Raw genomic sequence first — 21,295 nt, 5'->3', positions numbered from 1 at the left:
CTAATAGTGAACGTACATAGCTAACCCAGGAAGGTTTACATAGTGGGCTATCAGCTAGAGAATTGCACAGATGAAACAAGAGAACAGATAGTTTAGGGGTTCCAGAGTTATGTTCCATGTATAATCTATACCAAAAACACAGTAACCTACATTTTGCAAAAATTGACACAGGAAAAGTGTCCAGTTCACCCAACACCATACATGTTGGCGTGCTAGTTGTCACATTTAATAACATTTTCAAATATCTCAGTTGCATCCTATCACAAATATCAAGAGATTCAAAAGCCCAAATTTCACTTCCATACAACAAGATAGGTTTTATACAACTGTCAAATAGGTTAATTTGAGTGTCTAAAGGCAGCTTTTAACACTGGCACAGTATCATGTGATTCTGCATATACTTTACTTTTTTCTTTGTGCACGTGCTAAATAGAAATAGTTAATGTCAGGATTTTGTCGACCCTCTTAAACAGTGACTGTCTCGTATCTTTAGGAGCAACTCACAAGAAATGGACTTTTTGTTTTTTGTTGTCATTGTGATGTGTAGCGTACTTTCATGTTTAATGGAATACAGCACGATATTGCTGAGCATCAACAAATGTTAATACATCTTTTCTGCTCAACTTGTTATTGTTTTGAATATTGTTGTCAAGTTGAGTAACCTTACAGTACTTACAAGATCACATTAGTTGGCAACACTCACATTAGCCACGAAAAAAATTACACTCAAAGAAAGTGCGAGAGTGACAGACAGGCAAGAAAGAGAACGAGACGGACAACAAAAGAGGGGAAAAAAACATCAAAACAGGGAGAGAGGAAAATAGAAGAACAGGCTTGTATACATACGCACGTCTGAGGGCATGAGTGCTTGATTAATAATAAATAAATAATTTTTTGATTAATAAATAAATTTTATTCAGTTTCTAGGAGGCCATCTGGCCCATATGAAATTTTTCTTTTGCTCACAAGGGCAGGAATACATACTCATACAGACATTTAACACACACAGTTAGGAGTAAAGATACATTATTGTTTGTCCGAAAGGGAGCGCTCATTCAACAAGGTGATGGCTGATAATGGATGCAGCACCCTCTTCTCTTCAGACTGTGTTGGATTCCTCATGAGTCCTTGTGCCTTTGTTTCGTATGGTGATGGCTGCTGGCACAAAAGGACCTCTGGTAGGCAGCTTTTCGTACACGTGGCACTTTATAGCGCCTGCCTGAGGTCAACAGCTGGAGGTTGGGATGGAGAGGGTGCGTTAGGTCCGAAATGATGTTATGTGCCATCTTTCTGACTGCATGAAGGTGCAAGTCAGAAAGTGGCAGCTGTGGAGGTGACCATACCAGGCAGCGATGTTGAATGAGAGGATGCTCTCAACAAGAGACCTGTACACAGTCTCCAGCACCCCAGAGCTGACACTGAAGCTGCAGAGTCTCCTCAGAAGGTACAGCCGTTGCTGGGCCTTTTTGTACACTTGGTTCACGTGATCACTAAAGGAGAGCTACCCGTCGATCACTGTACCAAGGTACCTGAACACAGCAGCCCTCTGCACCTGCTGTCCCTTGATTTGTATAAGTGGGGAGAGAGGAGATGGTGCTCAGGCCCCTCCATGCTTCCCTTGCGTTCCCTCACTTTTCTACCTTCTTTTTGTATTCCACTCTCGATGTTTTAGCCTTTGCTCTGAACTCCTCCTTTTCTGTCACTTTCTCTTTGTCTCCCTCCATAAAAGCTATCTTCTTTTCATTGAGACAGTGTTTTAGTTCTTTACCCAGCCATGGTTTGTTATTCGGATAGCTGCAGATCTGCTAGGGTAGGGATGACATACTCTTCACAGAAGGTGATGTTAGAGGTGATTGTGTCTGCCAGACAGTCCAGGTTGGCTCAACAGCTAGTGAAGAACAAATCCCAGTCAGTGGCCTCTAGGCAGTCTCTGATCAGCAGCTCAGTTGCTTCAGTTGTCCAGGTCCTAATACATATTGTTGTTGGCTTTTCACGTTTAATGAGCTGTCTGTATGTGGGTAGCAGATGAACAATGTTGTGGTCCGATCTGCCCAGCGGCGGCCGGCACTTTGAAACATAAGCACCCGGCACATTACCGAAACACCTGTCTAGCGTTCTGTCGAGGCGGGTGGGACACGTGACGTATTGATGGAGACAGGGGAGCAGCTTACTGACATCACAGCGGTTGAAGTCACCGAGCAAAAATACAGGCTGATCAACTGATCTTGTTGTCGCTCGATTATATGTGTTTGCTGAGATGTCTACCTGATTGGCTGACGGCGCGATGTCCCCTCTACCAGTAGCGTTGGTCAGCAGTCGGTGTGATGACTAAAGATGTTGAACACAATAGGTAAAGGTTCTCCCTTAAACTTTTGTTTTAATGATTGTGGGGTGTGTGAAATCTCCCTTTTCGTGTGGCCATCTTTATGTGAGGGTGGTGTCCATCTCCAACGCCACCCTACCAACCCCATCATTCCCAGTCTCAGGGTAGGAGGCACAATTTACTGAAACCACGTGATGCGGAAAAATTTCGAGAGATTAAACTGTTTTTGTTACCCGGCTGTAACGACAGACCTGAGGTTCGTCTTCGCCAGGACGGATTTTCCTGCTGCCAGGAGCTTGCTCTCTCAAGCCGTTGAGCTGTCACCTAATGTCAGGTGATGCTTGACTGTTATACATACTGAAAAGTAAATTATTCGTAAGTGTTAATATCAGGGATAGTTGTTTATATTGTTGTTGGTTTTGATGAGGTTAGAGCTGTCAAATAATTATATCTATTTGCCTTTTGGTAAATCCCTTTCATTATTCATACCAAAGTACCAAGGAACTAATAATAATTATAATAGTCAGAAAATATATCATTACTACTTTTATGCAGCAAAAGAAATATTCAATGTTTAGTGATCTTAAACAGAAATAAAGATTGAGTTACTGTCTACGGTTAATGATGATGGCGACGATGACGATGTATATATTAGGTCGAAGATGATTAGGAAGATGTGGCTGCCTTATCACACAATATCACACTTAGGATGCAAATATGCTCACTGAACATCTAAAAAGATCTATTCAGAAAACAACAATAATAAATAAATGGAAAACTTAATATCTAAACACAAAAATCTATGTCCTATAGCTAAACAAAATAAGAAAAGACAGGTTGAAAGAAAAGACCAGTTGAGCAGAACAATATACTATAATATGCAAAAAATAACAAGAGATGTATGAAGGAAAAGCATGATAAGGTCATCAAGACAAGGAATATGTTGTATGTAAAAAGAAAATAAACATGTAGCACTTGGATACATTCAGGTAAAATGCGTGGACCAAGTGATTTCAGCTTTAAAACATTGTCGAAATATGACAGTCGCACGAACAGCGAAACAATTGAGTAAGGAGTATGTAGGTCTTAATGATTTTTTTTTTAATTTTGGGAAGAAATAAAAATATTACAGGTTTTGGAGGAAAAAGGAAATAACATTGGCGGAGATACAGTTCCTGGCTACAATCTGCGCTGGCCAGACGATCGTAGGTTCCAAAGCAGGTGAGCTCCCCAAACTTTTGTGCCACATTTGCAATTAATTTTTAGGTCTTAATTGTTTAGAAATTTAGGAGGAAATGAAAATATTGCAAGCCACGAACGAAACAGAAAATAAAAATGTAGAATTATGGATATTTGTACCGTCATTGTATGAACAACAGTTTATTAACATCCTGGAACTGTCCTGTTACCACTTGATTTCATCCCCATGATTTTTATTTAGGACTAAAAATTCTCTGTTTTTTTAAACGTGTGGTATCATCGTGAATCTTGACAGTTGTGTAGAAGCACTGACATGGGTACGCATGTTCTGAGTCACTAGTGTATCGACCTTGCACGAGATGCCAGCGAGAACAGAGCGAGATCAGGTCTCATTGACACTAAGGTTTAAATCTTTGCCTCACTATCAACTAAGCAAGTACATTCACATCATGGTGACCTCAGCACACGTGTCTTTAATAATAATAATAGGATTGTGAAGGTGCATTTTGCGTAATAATAATACGCAACTGAATGATGATAAACTCAGTTTATGAATGCTCTTAGGTAGGTATATGGAGTGGCATATACTGACGTGCTTTTCGGGTATTTCGTGTGGAACAGACATTTTGCTGGCATTTCTTGTACTGATTCGATTTAGTTCCCCAGATGTAGTTAAGTGATAAATATCATTTAGTCACAATTTAACGCAATTAGCAACATACTCAGTAGTAACATTAATTACTATTTAGTTTCTGTCTCATCTCTCAAAATAAGTAGCAACAGAATGATAACATCGATAACAATCTAGTCTTTATCTCACCTGTGAAGGTTTCTAGAGGTACAGGTAACATGACCGCACAAGCCCAGACATTCTGGTTGCAGTGGGTTGAGGCCGCCTTCCCTGAACTCGACTCTCGCGCCTACTTCCTGCCTCCTGTCTACTTCAACCGCGTGCCGATGACCAGACACCCGACTGCTGGTCAGAACATTTTTGTTTTTCAGTCAGCACTTGAACAGGCTGGACAATATAACTGCCATGTAGTGAATCCACCCGCTTCCGTTGGCCCATCCATTCCTCAACCTCGTCTCGTTTATGACAGTGACATCAGAGACGATGCTGCCATGCAGCGGGTGCTGGTTTGTGTACAGAAAATGGCGGAACAGAACGGAGAAGTTTTAGTCGGGATGACCCAGCTTCAGTTTGGACAGTACCTGGGGGAACCTTGTTACGCTGCTGCAGCTGCACAGCTCCCCCTACCCGCCAACTTACCACCTGCTCTACCGCGGAAATGGAAACGTGGAGACTTTGATGTGCTTCTGATTCACCGACAGTATGGCCTTGTCACCTGTGAGGTGAAGGCTTTTGGTGACAACGTGAAGGCACTCAACATGTCACAGCATGATGTAGACAAAATAATAAGAAAGAAGCTAAAACAGGCCGTAGAACAACTAAACAAGGCAAAGGCCATGTTGTCACACCTTGTGTCCGACATCGCTCCCGGTCTGCGAATCACCAGAACCTTTGCATTTCCGAACATCACAGCTCATCAGCTGCAGCAAGCTGTCAGTGGCGACACCCACCTGACTCAGGTAAGGCCATAAACACTAATTTCTGATACAAACAAATTTTGATGTACCTAATGTAACGCAACGAGACACAAATTATATTGTTTTCTCATTTTGAACACTCTTAAGTGAATTGAGATTGATCAGCAGCGACTTTACAAAAGACATTGCATGTTATTTTCTTTTATTTACTTCAGGTGCTTGTTCGGATCGGTGGGTTCGATTCGTATCTTGATATCATGTGATTTTCTACAGGATCTCTGTCAATGTCTGGGAACAACCGATCTCGCCGATGTTACTGGTCTGTGTCTGTGCTCTGATAACCTCTCTGACCCCAAGACACCTTGGGACGTTAGCAGTCACGTGCTGAGGGAACTCGGGAACTGGTGGCAGCGCCGTGTGGCTGGGGCTGGGGCTGATAGTCTCCTGACCAGTTCCTTGTACAAGACATTAGTAGCTAGGCGAGTGAAATGAAGGGTGCAGTGTTTATACTTTGGAAGGTCAGAAATATTTGTGAAGAGAAATTTTAGTGAATTTGTCACGAACCAGAGAGAGAAGAGAACATCATTAATATTTGTGAATGACGTGTGGGTCAAAGCATTTGAATTCCCAAACGAAATGTCACATGTCAGCAGTAGGTGAACACTTCTGGTACTTATTCACAGCATCCTTTAATAATTACTTAATGATGAAACTGATTGTTGTAGGTTCTGTGGTCCGGCGACATCTGTGACAGTTCCATGCACCAGTCCACCCCGTCTCAGTCTCAAGACTCTACACCAGGCCGTGTCGTTGACGGGGGAGTGCTACAGTACACTAATAACACTCTTCCCGGAACAAGTTGACCTGCTGAACACGGGTCCTCCCAGACTGTTCCTGTCCGGACCACCGGGCACCGGCAAAAGTGTGCTGCTGCTGCTGAAGGGGAGACAATGGCTGAGATGTGGCCACGTGGTCATGATTGTGAGTACAGGCAGGTGGAGTCGTGCAGCATGCTGCATGCTGTATCATCTGCTGAAGACAGACGAGGTGACACCTGGTCAGCTTTGGCTCTTGCAGTATGATTTTACACGTGAGGACGATGTGTTGCAGGCCATGAATGACATGTTACAGGCAGTTAAAGAAGGATCATTGTACATCCTCGCTGATGAAGCTGGCTATAAGGGAAGGTAAGTCTTAACGACTGTTTTGATAAACATGTAGATGGCAGTTTTTTTTTTAATAATCCCTGACATGTTTGCCAAGAAAGGTGGCGCCTTCTATTGCTATTAGATAAAGACAGTATTGTGTTGAACTCGTGTCTATATTCTTTAACACTCCTGTCTGTGGCAGCCCAGAAAAAGTCTTCCCTGCCGTCTTCGAAGCGAAGCTGGGACAGGTCCCTCGTCTCCATCTTTGGGCAGCAAATTGTTATCATAAAAATATTCCTCCCGGCTGGCAAGTGGAATACTTGACCAGACCTCTCCGCTTTCCGCCGGCTGTCGTCAGGGAGGTGGAGCAGGACAACGAAATCACCGGTGACCGCACTGTCCACGAGTACAGTGAGCGGGGTGTGCCCGACCACACAGACGGCCCGCCAGTCAAGCGACTGTATCACAAGGGTGATGGTCACTCAGGTGCCTCGCCAAACGAATGTGTCGCTTGTGGTCGTGAGGTGGGCAGCTTCCTACACAGTCTGTGTATTGGTGTTCCTGGTAGGTGAAGGTCCAGTCGCCTGTAAAATGTTTAAACTAGAGTTATTTGCAAAATAACAACTAAGTAAAAATGAAAATACCAGGCAAGCCATTACCATTGACACACATACAAACAACATAAATAAAAGACGTTAAGACTGTCTCAGCATATTTAATCTGTCAAAATGATGGACTTAATTTGTTTTATAAATTTTGCTTTCTTCGTGCTGTTTTGTCTTTGATATATGACAAAAGAACACTCAAACGAATGTTGACAGTGAAGTCCACGACATCATCCACTACCGTCATTCCAAGCGGTGACAATGCAACCCCACCCGGCTTGCAGTGGAGAGATGTGCTGGTGTTGTCTCTTGACGACCCAACTGCCGACTCGGGTATGGTGACGGGGCTGATAGCAGCGGGTATTCCAGTTCAGGTGATGACGGATGATGACATGGAAAACGTGGCCATGGCCCGCAGTGACGTGGTGTGGGCGGCGGGTGGAGATCGTGTTCGTGGTCTGGAGAGAAAAGTCGTTGTGTGTTTACAGACTGGTGGTGGGTCTGTCCGACTTCTCAATATGTCCCGGTGTACGTCACAGCTTGTGATTGTCTTCCCTAACAACTAGAAGCCTGAACTAACACACTAGTCATGTTGCTTGTTCTAATTTGTTTCTTGCTTTCTTAAACCAACATCTGTCTGGCTCTGTTTGAACCCGTCTAGGCGCCATCTTACCACTCGTAAAGCGACACAGTTTTAGAATGCTCTGTAATTAAAATGCGTATGAACCTGATATGTAATTGGCCACAGAACAGCGAGAATCAAGATGTTCAGCAGCGGGATTCAATCAAGGAATGGCATCGTCGACATATCTGAGCGTTGAGCATCTATAGCAGGGTAGATGACTGTCAGAGAATAATGAGCAGGAAGTGCCGAGAACGTGTGTGTGTGTGGTTGTTGAACCTGGGACATCCACCAAACGCACTGGCTGCTGAGAATGCTGTGAATCACAACCCGACTGCGTGTAATATAATTGTGCACATAATTTACAACATCAAAGACTTCAAAAAGGTTTTTGATAAAGTCTATCACGAAAGGCTGTGGCATGTGATGCGGAAATTCGTAATCAAAGAGGGTCTTGTCCAAGTCACCGAAGCGTTGTATAATAGTTCAGCATTGCTGGCTGACTAAATAGGACTTTTCTTTGACAGTAAGTATCCATCAAGGGTGGGCCCTACCACTAGTGTCGTACAACATCCTTTTGGAGAATATCACGCGCGAAACCCTCCACAGCCATCAGTTACAATATCAGGTCTGCTTCTAAATACAAGTTTAATAAAGCCTTTTGTATATAGTACCGATTGTGCTTTAAGAATGTTAGAGGTGGATTCTTTGTACCGATATCAGAGAGCAGATGTCACCAAGTACTTTCGATGTACACGATTTTATTAATAAATGTGTAGCAAAACAGGCTTGTATACACGCATGTGTGTGTGTGTGTGTGTGTGTGTGCTAAAAACCTGTACATCTAACATCATGTACATCGTGGTTATAAAGGGGAGACAACAGGTGTTCTCTCAGTCATGAAATGCTAGCACGAAGTTTTCCTGACAGACTTTTCAGAAGAGGAAGCTGTTGGAAAGAAAACATAAAAAAATTCACTTTTCTTAGAAAATCCAACGGCTTTCTGTAGACCTGAAGCCTTGTTAATTCGTTCAGGGTGTGTGTTTGCGTGTGCCAGTCTATAAGATGTGTGTGCATACAGGTATGCGAGCGCACATACAAGCAAGTCGGTCAGCTGTTATATTAACCTAGCACATTAAAGTATACACGCACAAATACCCCAGAATGCAGTGTAAATGAAAGAAAAATTTAGAAAAACTAGAATACAGGTCAAATAATGAACGCTTGCACTGAAAACCAACTCGCTATATCAACTTCGACGATCACATTTACCAGTTAAACTATCTGAGGCATTGTGTTTTTGTTGACATCATGAAAGCCAAATTAAAAGTCGTTGTGCGCATGCGTCGCAAAAGTCCGTTCAAAGAAAAAATGGCGTCCGGGTTTGGATCTATAAAATCTCTCTTGCCTCTTTGCCGTAAAATACCACCGGAATATGTCACGCCAACCTATCTACCCGTCATTCCCAGTTTCAGAGAGGGAGACACAGTACACTGAGGCCACGTGATGCGGAAAAAGTTCGAAAGATGAAACTGTCTTCGTCAGCCGGCTGTTACGACAGACCCGTGGTTCGTCCTCGCCACGACGGATTTTCCTGCTGCCACAGGGAAGCCGCTGTTGCTCTGTGTCAGCTAATGCCAGGTGATGCTTGACTCTTATAGGTGCTGAAAGGTAAGTTGTTTGTCAGTAGTGATATTTGTGATCGCTTTTGATTTTGTTGTTAGTTGGAGGAGACGCTGTCAAGAGATTTACCTACTTGCTCTTTTGATTTCTGATGAATCCACGTCTTGATTTATTTCAGGATACTGTCGAATAAACAATAATAATAAATAGTCACAAAACTAATTAAAGCCATTAGAAGCAGTGTATGACAGAAGAAATATTCAGCGTTAAGTGCTCTTAATAATAAGATTTAGCTGCTGTTTGATGATGATGATGATGATGATGATGATGATGATGAGGAGGAGGAGGAGGAGGAGGAGGATTCTCCTGCTTGTATCATACAATATTAATAATACTATGCAAGTATGTTCACTGAACATCTAAAAATATCTAATCGGAAAACAATATAAGCAATGAGTCAGTGATAGTGGATAACTAGATCAACAACAACAACAACAACAACAACAACAACAACAACAACAAATAATCAGTGTCTGATAACTAAAAAAAAAAAAACGATCTTGAAGTTCAAAAGTTATGTTCAAATAATAAGCTTTCTGACCTACTAAAAACAAATGTGTCCTTCCAAGCAAAGAGCTTAAAAAAAAAAGAAAAAAAGGAAGGAATAAACAGAGTGTGTGCTAAAACATTTCTTCAGTAAACTTTATGTTAAAATTCACTCTCTTCATCTTTCTATATAAACAAGCCAAAATGCAAAAAAAAATTATTATATGTCAAAATAGAAATTTAGTAATTAATTTCACTGCTAATTTAACAGCTTACGTGGTTATCTTACAGGCCCTGTGTCGGTGTCTGGGAACAACAGATCCTGCCGACATCACTGGTCTGTGTCTCTTCTCTGATCCCCTGTCTGACCCCAAGAACTCTGGAACTGGTGGCAGCGCCGTGTGGCTGGGGCTGACAGTCACATGACCAGTGCCTTGTACAAGACATTAGTAGCAGGTTAGCTAGTTTTTGTTTGTCAGTTTTACCTCAGCTACTATGTGATGTATTTTGCATCATTACACTCGGATATAGTGTCTTGTTATTTTATAACGAAGACTTGAATTCATTATAACATTTAAAAAATACTTTGGAAAAAACTTTGTCTTAATAATGACTGTCCTAGATCAAATTCATACACTTTAACAAAAGGAACTCTCGACTGCTCTTGTGTCTCACTGTTTCCGTGTGGACATGTTAATGAGATGCATTTCATACCGGACTTAAAAAAAGAATGACACAAACGACTCCATATCAGTCATGACATGCCGTGTTATTTGTTAGTTTTGAACCTTGCCTGTGTTAGAATGTTATGGACTGCCGATTTCTAACGCTGTTGTATTTGGTAAATAAAATTTTAATCAAATTAACATAGGCTGAACAAAATGAAAACAAGTACAGTTCACATTTTGGCAGACGGGCCGGTCCAAAGAGGTCCGCTGGCTGTACTTTGCCCACTCCTGTTCTACCACGAACTTATATTACTGGACTGCTGGCAGATGATTTTTCTCTCCCCCCCCCCCAAGTTAACTACTAAAACGAGGCAGGTGTGAACAAAGCTTCAGGTTTAGTCACATTTATTGCTTAGGCTCGCCGAGACTAACAGCAGAGAAGAGGCAAGCGGCTAAGCGTTGGTCTCGGCAAACAGACAGCAGTCCACCTGTACACATCCGTGGTTCTACAACACTATTAGCACTGTTCCCAGAACAAGTCGACCTGCTCAGCCGGTGCCTCCTAGACTCTATTTTTATCCTAACCACCAGACACAGGTAGAAACTCTAAAACAGGTAGACACATGTAGAAACTGGTGCTGTAGGGAAGAGAATGGCTGAGATGCGGCCACCATTGTGAGTTAGGGCTGCTAGTCATGCAGCATGCGACAGATGTATCGCTGGCTGCAGACAGATGGGATGACAGCTGACCAGCTAGCTCTACGATTTTGCACACAGGCCGGAGTGACATGTTGCAGGCGATAAAATCAGGAGCAGTACACGCCACCGTGGATGAAGTTGGCAAACAGTAGAGGTTAGTTTTGACAGCTTCTTTTGGCACCCAAGTGAATTGATATCGTCTGGATCCAATGATCATCTGAACAACAGGTCACAACTCGCAGGTTATCATCACAACATCTAGCGGTAATCAGTAATTTCAATGCCTTTGTGTCAGCTGGCATCGTCCATTCGATAATATCAACACGTATCGTGCTAATAATAGCGATGTGGTGTGAGTGGCGGGTGGTCCTCGTGTGAGTGGCATGGAGAGAAATGTAACGTACGTCGTCGGGTGTGTGAACCTGTATAATTCTAAATGTAGTAACAACACCGCTACCTCCCTTCGGCTCCATCTCACGTCCCTGTCTCCGACCTAACGTGATTGTCTCCCGTGACGACTATCTGCCCGGACAAGTGGCTCCTCCGCACCCCGGACACCCACTGTAGTCTTGCGACTGTCTCCTGTACACCAGCACCCAACTTAAGTTCCATTCTTTCTTGTTGGCTGTCATGACATAGCATCATGATGTGACATTGACGACTACACGATGTCTGTTTCATTTCTAAACACGTATATGCCAGTTTACTGAGATATATATATATAGGTGTTACTTTTGTAATTACCGAATTACTTTTCGACCCCTGGTGTAGTTTCTGAATGCTTTTGGTTTTACGGGAATGTTGCATTTATGTAAAACTATGTATGGCACTAATTACACTTTCAAGATAATTATGCAATACAATGTAACGCTGTGGAAAACAATTTTTTTTTCAGACTCTAGCACAAATATACTAAATGTCTTGCTAATATCCATTTTTTGTACCATAGCGATTTTCGAAGTTTATATACCCGACTATTTAATGTTAATACTCTTCTGATAATGATATTATTATTTCTGAGAAATAAGTTCTATGACACGTAGTGCGTCTAAGCGTGTGATGCTGGCCTTACACTTAGTCACCCTGTTTCCTTCCCGCCGCCGAGAAGCTCTGGATGGTGTCATGGTGATATGATCCACTTCAAACCTCAGTCCACTTGTGATTTTCGTTTCCTCAAAATACCATCTCACGGATTTTAACTCACTTCACTGAATACTCTTAGGTAGGAATGAGCTGACATAGACTGATATGCTTTTCGCAAATTCCGTGTGGAAGACATTTTGCTGGCATTTCTTAAATGGATTCGATTTAGTTCCACTGATAGAGTTAAGTGATAAATATCATCTAGTGAGGAAAAAGTAACACAATTAGCAACAAAATCAGTAGCAATAGAATGATAACATCGATCAAAATCTAGCTCTATCTCATCTGTGAAGGTGTCTCAAAGAACAGACAACCATGACCGCAGAAGCCCAGGCATTCTGGTTGCAGTGGGTTGAGGACGCCTTCCCTGAACTCGACTCTCGCGCCTACTTCCTGCCTCCTGTCTACTTCAACCGCGTGCCAATGACTAGACACCCGACTGCTGGTCAGAACATTTTTGTTTTTCAGTCAGCAATTGGACAAGCTGGTCAAATCAACCGCCATAAGGTGAATCCATCCGCTTCCGGTCGTCCATCAATTCCTCAGCTTCCTCTAATTCATGACAGTGACATCAGAGACGATGCAGCCATGCAGCGGGTGCTGGTTTGTGTACAGAAAATGGCGGAACAGAACGGAGAAGTTTTAGTCGGAATGACCCAGCTTCAGTTCGGACAGTACCTGGGGGAACCTTGTTACGCTGCTGCGGCTGCACAGCTACCCCTACCCGCCAACTTACCACCTGCTCTACCACGGAACTGGAAACGTGGAGACTTTGATGTGCTTCTGATTCACCGACAGTACGGACTGGTAGTGTGTGAGGTCAAGGCTTGTGGTGACAATGTTAAGGCCCTCAACATGTCACAGGAAGTTACGAATGAAACTATCAGAAAGAAAGTAAAACAGGCCGTTACACAGCTGGACAAGGCAGAGGCCATGTTGTCACACCTTGTGTCCGACATCGCTTCCGGTCTGCGAATCACCAGAACCTTTGCATTTCCGAACCTCACAGCTCATCAGCTGCAGCAAGCTGTCAGTGGCGACACCCACCTGACTCAGGTAAGGCCGTAAACAATATTTTCTGATAAATTTTTTTTTAATGTATTCAACGTTGCAGCGACGAACAAAACATAGTGAAGCGATTATTTGTCTTCTATTTCGGAACACTCTTAAGTAAACTGAGACAAAAGATATTATTTCTTCTCATTCACATGTTTCTAAAACTGTCAGGTACCTGTTCGGATCGTTTCCTTATATCACCTTATATCATACAGGCCCTGTGTCGGTGTCTGGGAACAGCAGATCCTGCCGACATCACTGATCTGTGTCTCTTCTCTGATCACCTGTCTGACTCCAAGACACCTTGGGACGTTAGCAGTCACGTGCTGATGGAACTCGGGAACTGGTGGCAGCGCCGTGTGGCTGGGGATGGGGCTGACATTCTAATGACCAGTGCCTTGTACAGAACATTAGTAGCCAGGCGAGCAATATGAAGGCTATGGCGTCCTTTAGTTGTTTTATTTTAAAATGTTAATGTTTTATACAGTTTTTGAATAATTTCTGGAGATAAGGCAACGCCAGCTGTGGCGTGGTGTCAGCAGTAAGTAAACACTTCTGGTACTTATTCACAGCATCCTTTAATAATTACTTAATGATGAAACCGATTGTTGCAGGTTCTGTGGTCCGGCGACATCAGTGACTGTTCCATGCACAAGTCCACCCCGTCTCAGTCTCAAGACTCTACACCAGGCCGTGTCGTTGACGGGTGAGTGCTACAGTACACTAATAACACTCTTCCCGGAACAAGTTGACCTGCTCAACACGGGTCCTCCCAGACTGTTTCTGTCCGGACCACCGGGCACCGGCAAAAGTGTGCTGCTGCTGCTGAAGGGGAGACAATGGCTGAGATGTGGCCACGTGGTCATGATTGTGAGTACAGGCAGGTGGAGTCGTGCAGTATGCTGCATGCTGTATCATCTGCTGAAGACAGAGGAGGTGACACCTGGTCAGCTTTGGCTCTTGCAGTATGATTTTACACGTGAGGACGATGTGTTGCAGGCTGTGAGTGACTTGTTACAGGCAGTTAAAGAAGGATCATTGTACATCATCGCTGATGAAGCTGGCTATAAGGGAAGGTAAGTATTACAGACTGTTTTGATAAACATGTAGATGGCAGTTTTTCTTAATAATCCCTGACATGTTTGTCAAGAAAGGTGGCGCCTTCTTTTGCCATCAGATAAAGACAGTACTCTGTTCAACTCGTGTCTATATTCTTTAACACTTCTGTGTGTGACAGCTCAGAGAAAGTCTTCCCTGCCGTCTTCGAAGCGAAGCTGGGACAGGTCCCTCGTCTCCATCTTTGGGCAGCAAATTGTTATCATAAAAATATTCCCCCCGGCTGGCAAGTGGAATACTTGACCAGACCTCTCCGCTTTCCGCCGGCTGTCGTCAGGGAGGTGGAGCAGGACAACGAAATCACCGGGGACCGCACTGTCCACGAGTACAGTGAGCGGGGTGTGCCCGACCACACAGACGGCCCGCCAGTCAAGCGACTGTATCACGAAGGTGATGGTCACTCAGGTGAATCGCCAAACGAATGTGTCGCTTGTGGTCGTGAGGTGGGCAGCTTTCTACACAGTCTGTGTATTGGTGTTCCTGGTAGGTGAAGGTCTTGTCACCTGTGAGATACAATTTTAAAACGAGTGTCACTTGCAAAATAACAACTAAGTAAAAATGAAAATACCAAGCAAGCCATTACTATTGACAGACACACACACACACAAAATAACAGATTAAAGACGTTAATAATGTTTTAGCACATTTATTTAACTGCTAGTTTGTCTTTGATATATAACAAAAGAACACTCAAACGAATGTTGACAGTGAAGGCCCAGACATCATCCACGACCGTCATTCCAAACGGCGGCGATGCAACCCCACCCGGCTTGCAGTGGAGAGATGTGCTGGTGTTGTCGCTTGACGACCCTTCTGCCTACTCGGGTATGGTGACGGGGCTGATATCAGCGGGTATTCCAGTTCAGGTGATGACGGATGATGACACGGAAGACGTGGCCATGGCCCGCAGTGACGTAGTGTGGGCGGCGGGTGGAGATCGTGTTCGTGGTCTTGAGAGAAAAGTCGTTGTGTGTTTACAGACTGGTGGTGGGTCTGTCCGACTTCTCAATATGTCCCGGTGTACGTCACAGCTTGTGATTGTCTTCCCTAACGGCACTAGTTCTGCTGTCTGCACACGTTGATTTTTCAGGACAGTAGTGATGACGGTGAAAGAGACAAAATTGTACTCATGTAACATGAACATCCTAGGAAGATAATGACATCGTACTCAGCTTTGCTTCATTACCTCTGTAATATCACAGCGTAGATATGATGCAGGATTCATATATTACAGCGTCAAAGACTTTAAAAAGGTTTTTGACAGAGTCTGGCAAGAGGGGCAGATCACGTGATGCAAAACTTCAACATGAACAAATCCCTCTTCAATGTTGGTTCCGCATCACATGATATAGCCTCTCGTGCTAGACTATCAAAAAAGTTATCGAAGTTATTGAACAAGTTATGGAAGCGCCGTATAATAGATGAAAGATAGCAGAATTGCTGGCTAAGCAAATGGAGCTTTCTGTCACTCGACAGTAGGCGTCCATCACGGATGTTCCCTACTAATAGTGTCGTACATCTTTTATGGAGTATATCACGTGTGAAACCCTCCACAGCCATCAGCCATAACATCAGGGTTACTACTTAGTACAAGCTGTACGAGCCCTTTGTATTGAAATAACCGGATGTTCTTACTTATACTAAGAGGAGAATTCCGGCATTCAGAAGCAAGCGTCGGAGGAGGCTGCTCGAGGTCTCACACAAGGAACATAAAACCAATGACTTTTCATGAGCTTTGACTGTGTACGAATTATGGTCACTACCCTCGCAGGACACCAGGAACTTCTATTTGAAACAGTCTATCAGTGTAAGCTGGTCTGCTTCTGGTCGTGACCTGGAATGACATTCTGTCGGACTGTCCTGCAAAGTGCCTTGGAGGGTGGTCGACTGAGTTAGCTAGAGGAAAAACTGAATAAAGAACATAAAGGAAGGGACTGGTCGTCCTGTGCAGGATCTGCTCATTATCGACAGTTGTACACTGTACTCTTCTGCTGCCTTGTAAAACTGCGTGTAAAAATAAATAACAATGTAAATACCTCAAAGCCAAAATATGTGTGTCTGTTTCTCTCTTTCTTTCACTCACTGCTGATATATCTTATAGACTTCTGCACATGCATGCATTTTCGCTCACACACACCTGTGCACAAACAAACACACAGAAACACATAGATGTAAATAGATGTAGATAAAGGATAATATTGTCAAAATAGCGCTAAATAGATAGCAGATACCTGATACTCCTTTGTTCATACCAGACAAATACGCAACACATAAACGTTTATAAACTTTGTATACACGAAGAAACAGTTAATAATAATATGTGCAAAATTTGTAAAGCGCATACTCACACTCCTAAGGAGCATGCTCTTAGCGCTTAAGAACAAGAACGAAAGATGAACAGCATACGAGGGACAGGAAAACAAATAACATATGAACTATAAAAGAATAAACATCAGTAGTAACGAAGAATAAAATCAAATACAGAAAACACAAAGAGGAACCAAATAGCAAGAACAAGAGCTGACAATAACAAGATATTGCAAAAAGAAGGGTGTGAAAATGGACTAGCATTATGGGAAAGCTTGTTAGGAGTAATGTTTACGGAAGATGTGTTTTCAGTGCATGTTCAAATGATTCAATAGCGGGTAGGTGGCGGAAATGGAAAGGGAGAGAGTTTCATTGTTTGGCTGCACAATAACTAAACATCCTGTGGCCATATATTGTTGTGTTGGTGACAGGAAGAGTAAGGAGACGATCATATGACGAGCGGAGTTGTCTAGCTGGGATGTAAGGAAAGAAGTTCAGAGAAATAATCAGGGCAGGAGCCAGCAAAGAAATTAAAACACAGCACGGACAGTTTGTACTGGATGTCAGAACGGATGGGAAGCCAGGGTAGAAAACGAAAGAGAAGGGTGGCGTGGTCCCGTTTCCTAGCTCTAAGCACCAGACGTACAGCAGAGGTCTGTACTTTCTGGAGTTTGTGAAGAAGGTATACAGGGCAGTCAGCAAGCAAGGAGCTGTAGTAATCAAATCTGGATAAAACAAATGCACAGACAAGAGTGTTGGTTACTTTTCTCGGGGCCAGTTGTACGTCCCTCACTTGCTTCCCCAATCCTCTGTAGAGTCAGGTATCTAAGCCCGACAGCCGGGTCAACTTGGGGGGTTGGGGAGAATAGCTTGCTGCGCCACACGGGTATTGAACCACCCTGGGCTCAAACGCCAGTACACTAACAACTCGGCTATTGCCCGAAGTGCAATTATCTCATTTGGAACCATCTTAACTGTGGGTTAAGGTAGTTTTATAGCACAACATAAAAACTGTTTTCCAATCTAGATAATAAAATTTAAGATTCTACATAGAAGCTGCTGTGGGCTGGGATGAGTTTTGTAAGAGTAATAATGTTACAGCTTGGTTGCCTTTGACAATGAATGGCCTTATAATACCATTAGGAGTTTGTTCCTTTCTAGTCAGTAAACATCCTAATTTTTTTTATATTGTCTGAAGGCATGTATTTATGCCCTCATATAGTCGAAAGTTTATTCCCTTCACATGCGGATGTTTTCTTTGAAACTCTTGAAAGAATATAAGATCTCCTGTTTCACTCATAAGGTCTTTTACTTGCATAATATTCTCATTAACACATTCTTTGACATAAGCAACTCTCCGATCTCTGGTTATATTCCTATTGTAGTGTATATAATTCGCACAAACTCTTTAGAAGTTTTTGAAAGACACTTATTAGATAAATTTTTATAGTGCTTAGACACATCTTCCCCATAAAGATTCTGAACTCTTTGCATAATAAAATTGGCATACTTGTCCTAAAACTTTCTGATGTTTTAAAGTATATGATAAATAGTTGAGAGAATATTTGCTGTGGTGTTGTCTTGGTCAATTTTTTTTTAAGCAGCTGAGCATCATTGTTGATAGAAAGGATTAAATGTCACACATTATAAGCTCTTCATCCTTGAAAGGTTTACAGACTACTGATTTCTTGATTCTGTTATGTTTTCCTCCCCACAGAAAGAAAAAACAATTCTTTCTCTGATTTAATCACAGTAATCTTTCCAAATACTGATAATTTTTTTTCTCCCAGCTCACTAATAATTCAGTTCACATATATCATCTACAGCTTTTATATGAAAATCTTGAGACATGATCTTAGATATCTAATCTTTCTCAGTTATGGCTTGTCCTAGTCAACAAGAAAATGTTGCAAGTAAACAGCAACATTACATTCCAGCTTGTGAACCTTTGACCCACTAATCAAAGTCAGAATTTTTTTCAAATTCTTATATATAGACACTTATACATATACTTGCAATTGAAAAGGTATTGTACTTGTCAAAAAAACAAGAAATATCAAATTAAAAGATTTTCATTGCTGAACATTACTGTTTACTTGAGCAAAATGATTCTTTGCCTTCGATATCATTTTAATTTTTGTGTTAGCTACTTGCAAAATTAGAATGGTTACATACTTTAAGACTTGATGTTGTTGTGATTTATTTGTATACTCATTAGCAGAAAATTTGTTCAGCTGGCTGCTACTAAGCAAATCATATCTAATATAACCTATTGTATAGTGTGTTACAAGGGCAAAAGATGGCCTGCAAGGCTAACACATGCTAAAGCAAACACTGGAAGCAAGAATTTTGTTAAGCTTTATTACATGTATGTACATGGTTGTTTTTTTTTGGGGGGGGGAGCTTAAACATATATACATGTGTGTATGTGCATGGGAGGGGATCTAGGAAAGAAAAGGACCTTGCGTACATTACCATGACTGTCCTGTTTTGCTGAGGCATATACTGTTAAATGACCGTACCAATTTAATCCAATATATGTTGTGCGTATGTACGTATATAATGTACTACATGTGTGCATTCTATACATCTGTGTAATAAAAAATAGTCACAAAACAAACCATTAAAAGTATCATACAACAATAGAAATATTCAAAGCTCAGTGTTCTTAAGATGCTTCTGTTGCAGATGATGATGATTAGTATGCAAATAAGCTGGCTGAATATCTAAAAATATCTGATCAGAAAACAAGAATAAGTCAATCTAGAACTTGAAACCTAAACAAGAACAAATCAATGTGAAAAAAACAAAACAAAAACAAAATAGGAAAAGACAAGCTGAGCAGAACAATATATAATATGCAAATAAAAACGTGAATAACAACCAAAGATTTAAAAAGGCAACACACACTAATCGCATCAAGACGTGGAATATGTCGCACGGTTCAGAAAAAAAAAAGTGTGTGTGTGTGTGGGGGGGGAATAGATCGTAGCCCTATCCACACAGAAAAAATGCGTCTACCGAACGCTTTCAGCTTCAAGACAGTTTTTAAAATACGACAATCGCACGCAGAGCAAAACAGTTTAGTATGAGATATGAAGGTCTTAATTATTAATTTTTGGTTTTAGCAGAAAAGGAAAATGTTGCAGGTCTAGGAGGAAAACAGGAAATAAAAGAGTTACAGTTCTTGGCTACACAGAAAGGGATGGACAGAGATGTGCAACAGTCTTATGTCATCTCTCATTTTTTGGCTCGGTCAGCTGTGAAGGAATAGAAACAGGACTGCAAGACAAAGTGTAATGCAGTTACAGAGTATCTGGGAGTTGCCAGCTTCTTTCTACCCAACCACAGCAAACACTTCATCAATTCCAGACTCTGTGTTTGTGTCTAGAGAGTTTATTGAGATTTAGGTGACAGTATCTGACAATGATAGGAAAGCAGTGTTTAAAGAAATGTTGGCGGTTACCAAGAGCTCAGTCAGAGCTCAAGTTCTCCGTGACACGGCCATCGTTTTGCCGATGCATGTGCTGCAGCTGCTGCTGTCAAGATGTTGCACACAATTATTCCTTTGTTTGGCGTGAATCTGTGTCCTGAGGTTTTCAAGTCCACACACCAAAACCTAGCCTCTACCTATATTGCAGTGACATGTCAGCAAGTCTTATATCAGACTCTGCTGCTGTCAGTAGCATGTCTTTCAAATTTGATGAGTTGTGCATAGAAAAAAAAAAAACTACAAATACGCAAAATAATAAGAAATACATAAAGGTCAGCCAGATGACTAACATTATGATAAGACAATCCATACCTTAATAAGAAACATCAATGTTTTATGCATGTTAAATCTTGAGAAGACTTCCTTATATGATTTATTTTAATTTGCTAAACTATATGTAAGACCGCCTACTCTTAAATTCCTAGAAAGAAGATGGCGCAATCTTAGAGTAATGTTCTAATAATAAATTAAAGATAGTGCTCTGTAAAACCCTGTATAGTGGCAATTAAACTGTGTGATCATAGCTGCTCAGTAGTAATAGTTTCAGCTCAGCACTTTACTGAACAGTAGGACGTAAGCACAGCAGAGTATTAGAGACTGAAACTTCCCACTCACTCACTAGCATATCAACTCACACACCCACACCCACACCCACACCTACATCCACACCCACAATCACATGCAAACACAGGGAGAGATATATCACGAAGGCTTAGAAACCGGAAGAGTGCTCTGAAGAGAACAGGAAATTGCTGCACATGTAGTCGATTGCAACACAGTGGTGACACTGTCTAAAGAGTCGAGATTCTTTGGAGACCTCAGGGTCCAGACTAAAACAGGCCGTTATCAGTGTCACTCATATTGACATACCTGAGAGTATTCTGGGCGAACAGCAGGAAGGACAACTCTCAAAGAGCGGGAAGGACAACTCTCAAAGAGCAGGAAGGACAACTCTCAAAGACGAGTAGAAGCAGAAGTGGGATCGCACATATTAGTTGAGCTCAGGGGCGGCTTTAAATGCTTTCATCTCTCGCTCTCACTTCTTGCGGTGGGTATGATATGCCCCACTAGTCTTCAGTATGTGTATTAATGTCTTGTCATGAATATCAGAGAGGGAGGGAGAGAGAAAGAGAACTAAAGATTTTATTTGCTTGCCACATTGATACATTGTCTTCTCGACACATAGTGTAGTTACTGA

At 42.1% G+C, this 21,295-nt stretch overlaps 2 protein-coding genes and 1 long non-coding RNA gene across 9 annotated transcripts; 2 read left to right on the top strand and 1 right to left on the bottom strand.

The window, feature by feature from the left end:
* The first annotated feature begins 1,815 nt into the window (after nt 1–1,815).
* LOC112576205 lies at nt 1,816–10,038 on the top strand. Its single transcript, XM_025258496.1, has 8 exons — nt 1,816–2,657; nt 3,456–3,544; nt 4,352–5,113; nt 5,345–5,550; nt 5,797–6,258; nt 6,422–6,783; nt 7,041–9,117; nt 9,907–10,038. The coding sequence occupies exons 3-7, from the start codon at nt 4,373–4,375 to the stop codon at nt 7,388–7,390; spliced, it is 2,121 nt and encodes a 706-aa protein (XP_025114281.1). The 5' UTR covers nt 1,816–2,657; nt 3,456–3,544; nt 4,352–4,372; the 3' UTR covers nt 7,391–9,117; nt 9,907–10,038.
* Nucleotides 7,148–10,626, bottom strand: LOC112576208. Its single transcript, XR_003101782.1, has 4 exons — nt 10,511–10,626; nt 9,905–10,048; nt 9,203–9,251; nt 7,148–7,282 (listed from the first exon to the last, which is right to left on the bottom strand). It is a non-coding gene; the product is annotated as an uncharacterized LOC112576208 (long non-coding RNA).
* On the top strand, nt 9,935–16,346 carry LOC112576203. 7 transcript variants are annotated; one of them, XM_025258493.1, is made up of 6 exons: nt 9,935–10,071; nt 12,419–13,181; nt 13,397–13,581; nt 13,796–14,257; nt 14,419–14,780; nt 15,006–16,346. In XM_025258493.1, exons 2-6 carry the CDS (start codon nt 12,441–12,443, stop codon nt 15,377–15,379), a joined length of 2,124 nt encoding a protein of 707 aa, XP_025114278.1. In that variant the 5' UTR covers nt 9,935–10,071; nt 12,419–12,440; the 3' UTR covers nt 15,380–16,346. The 7 variants fall into 7 exon arrangements, with proteins under 7 accessions (XP_025114278.1, XP_025114272.1, XP_025114279.1 ...); XM_025258487.1 differs by having other exon boundaries at nt 13,397–13,602; XM_025258494.1 differs by having other exon boundaries at nt 13,397–13,602; nt 14,419–14,740; nt 15,006–15,147.
* Nucleotides 16,347–21,295: the final 4,949 nt, after the last annotated feature.

This window comes from Pomacea canaliculata, linkage group LG11, assembly GCF_003073045.1.
Source record: "Pomacea canaliculata isolate SZHN2017 linkage group LG11, ASM307304v1, whole genome shotgun sequence".
Taxonomy (NCBI): domain Eukaryota; kingdom Metazoa; phylum Mollusca; class Gastropoda; order Architaenioglossa; family Ampullariidae; genus Pomacea; species Pomacea canaliculata.
This window is presented reverse-complemented; position numbering and strand designations above follow the sequence as displayed.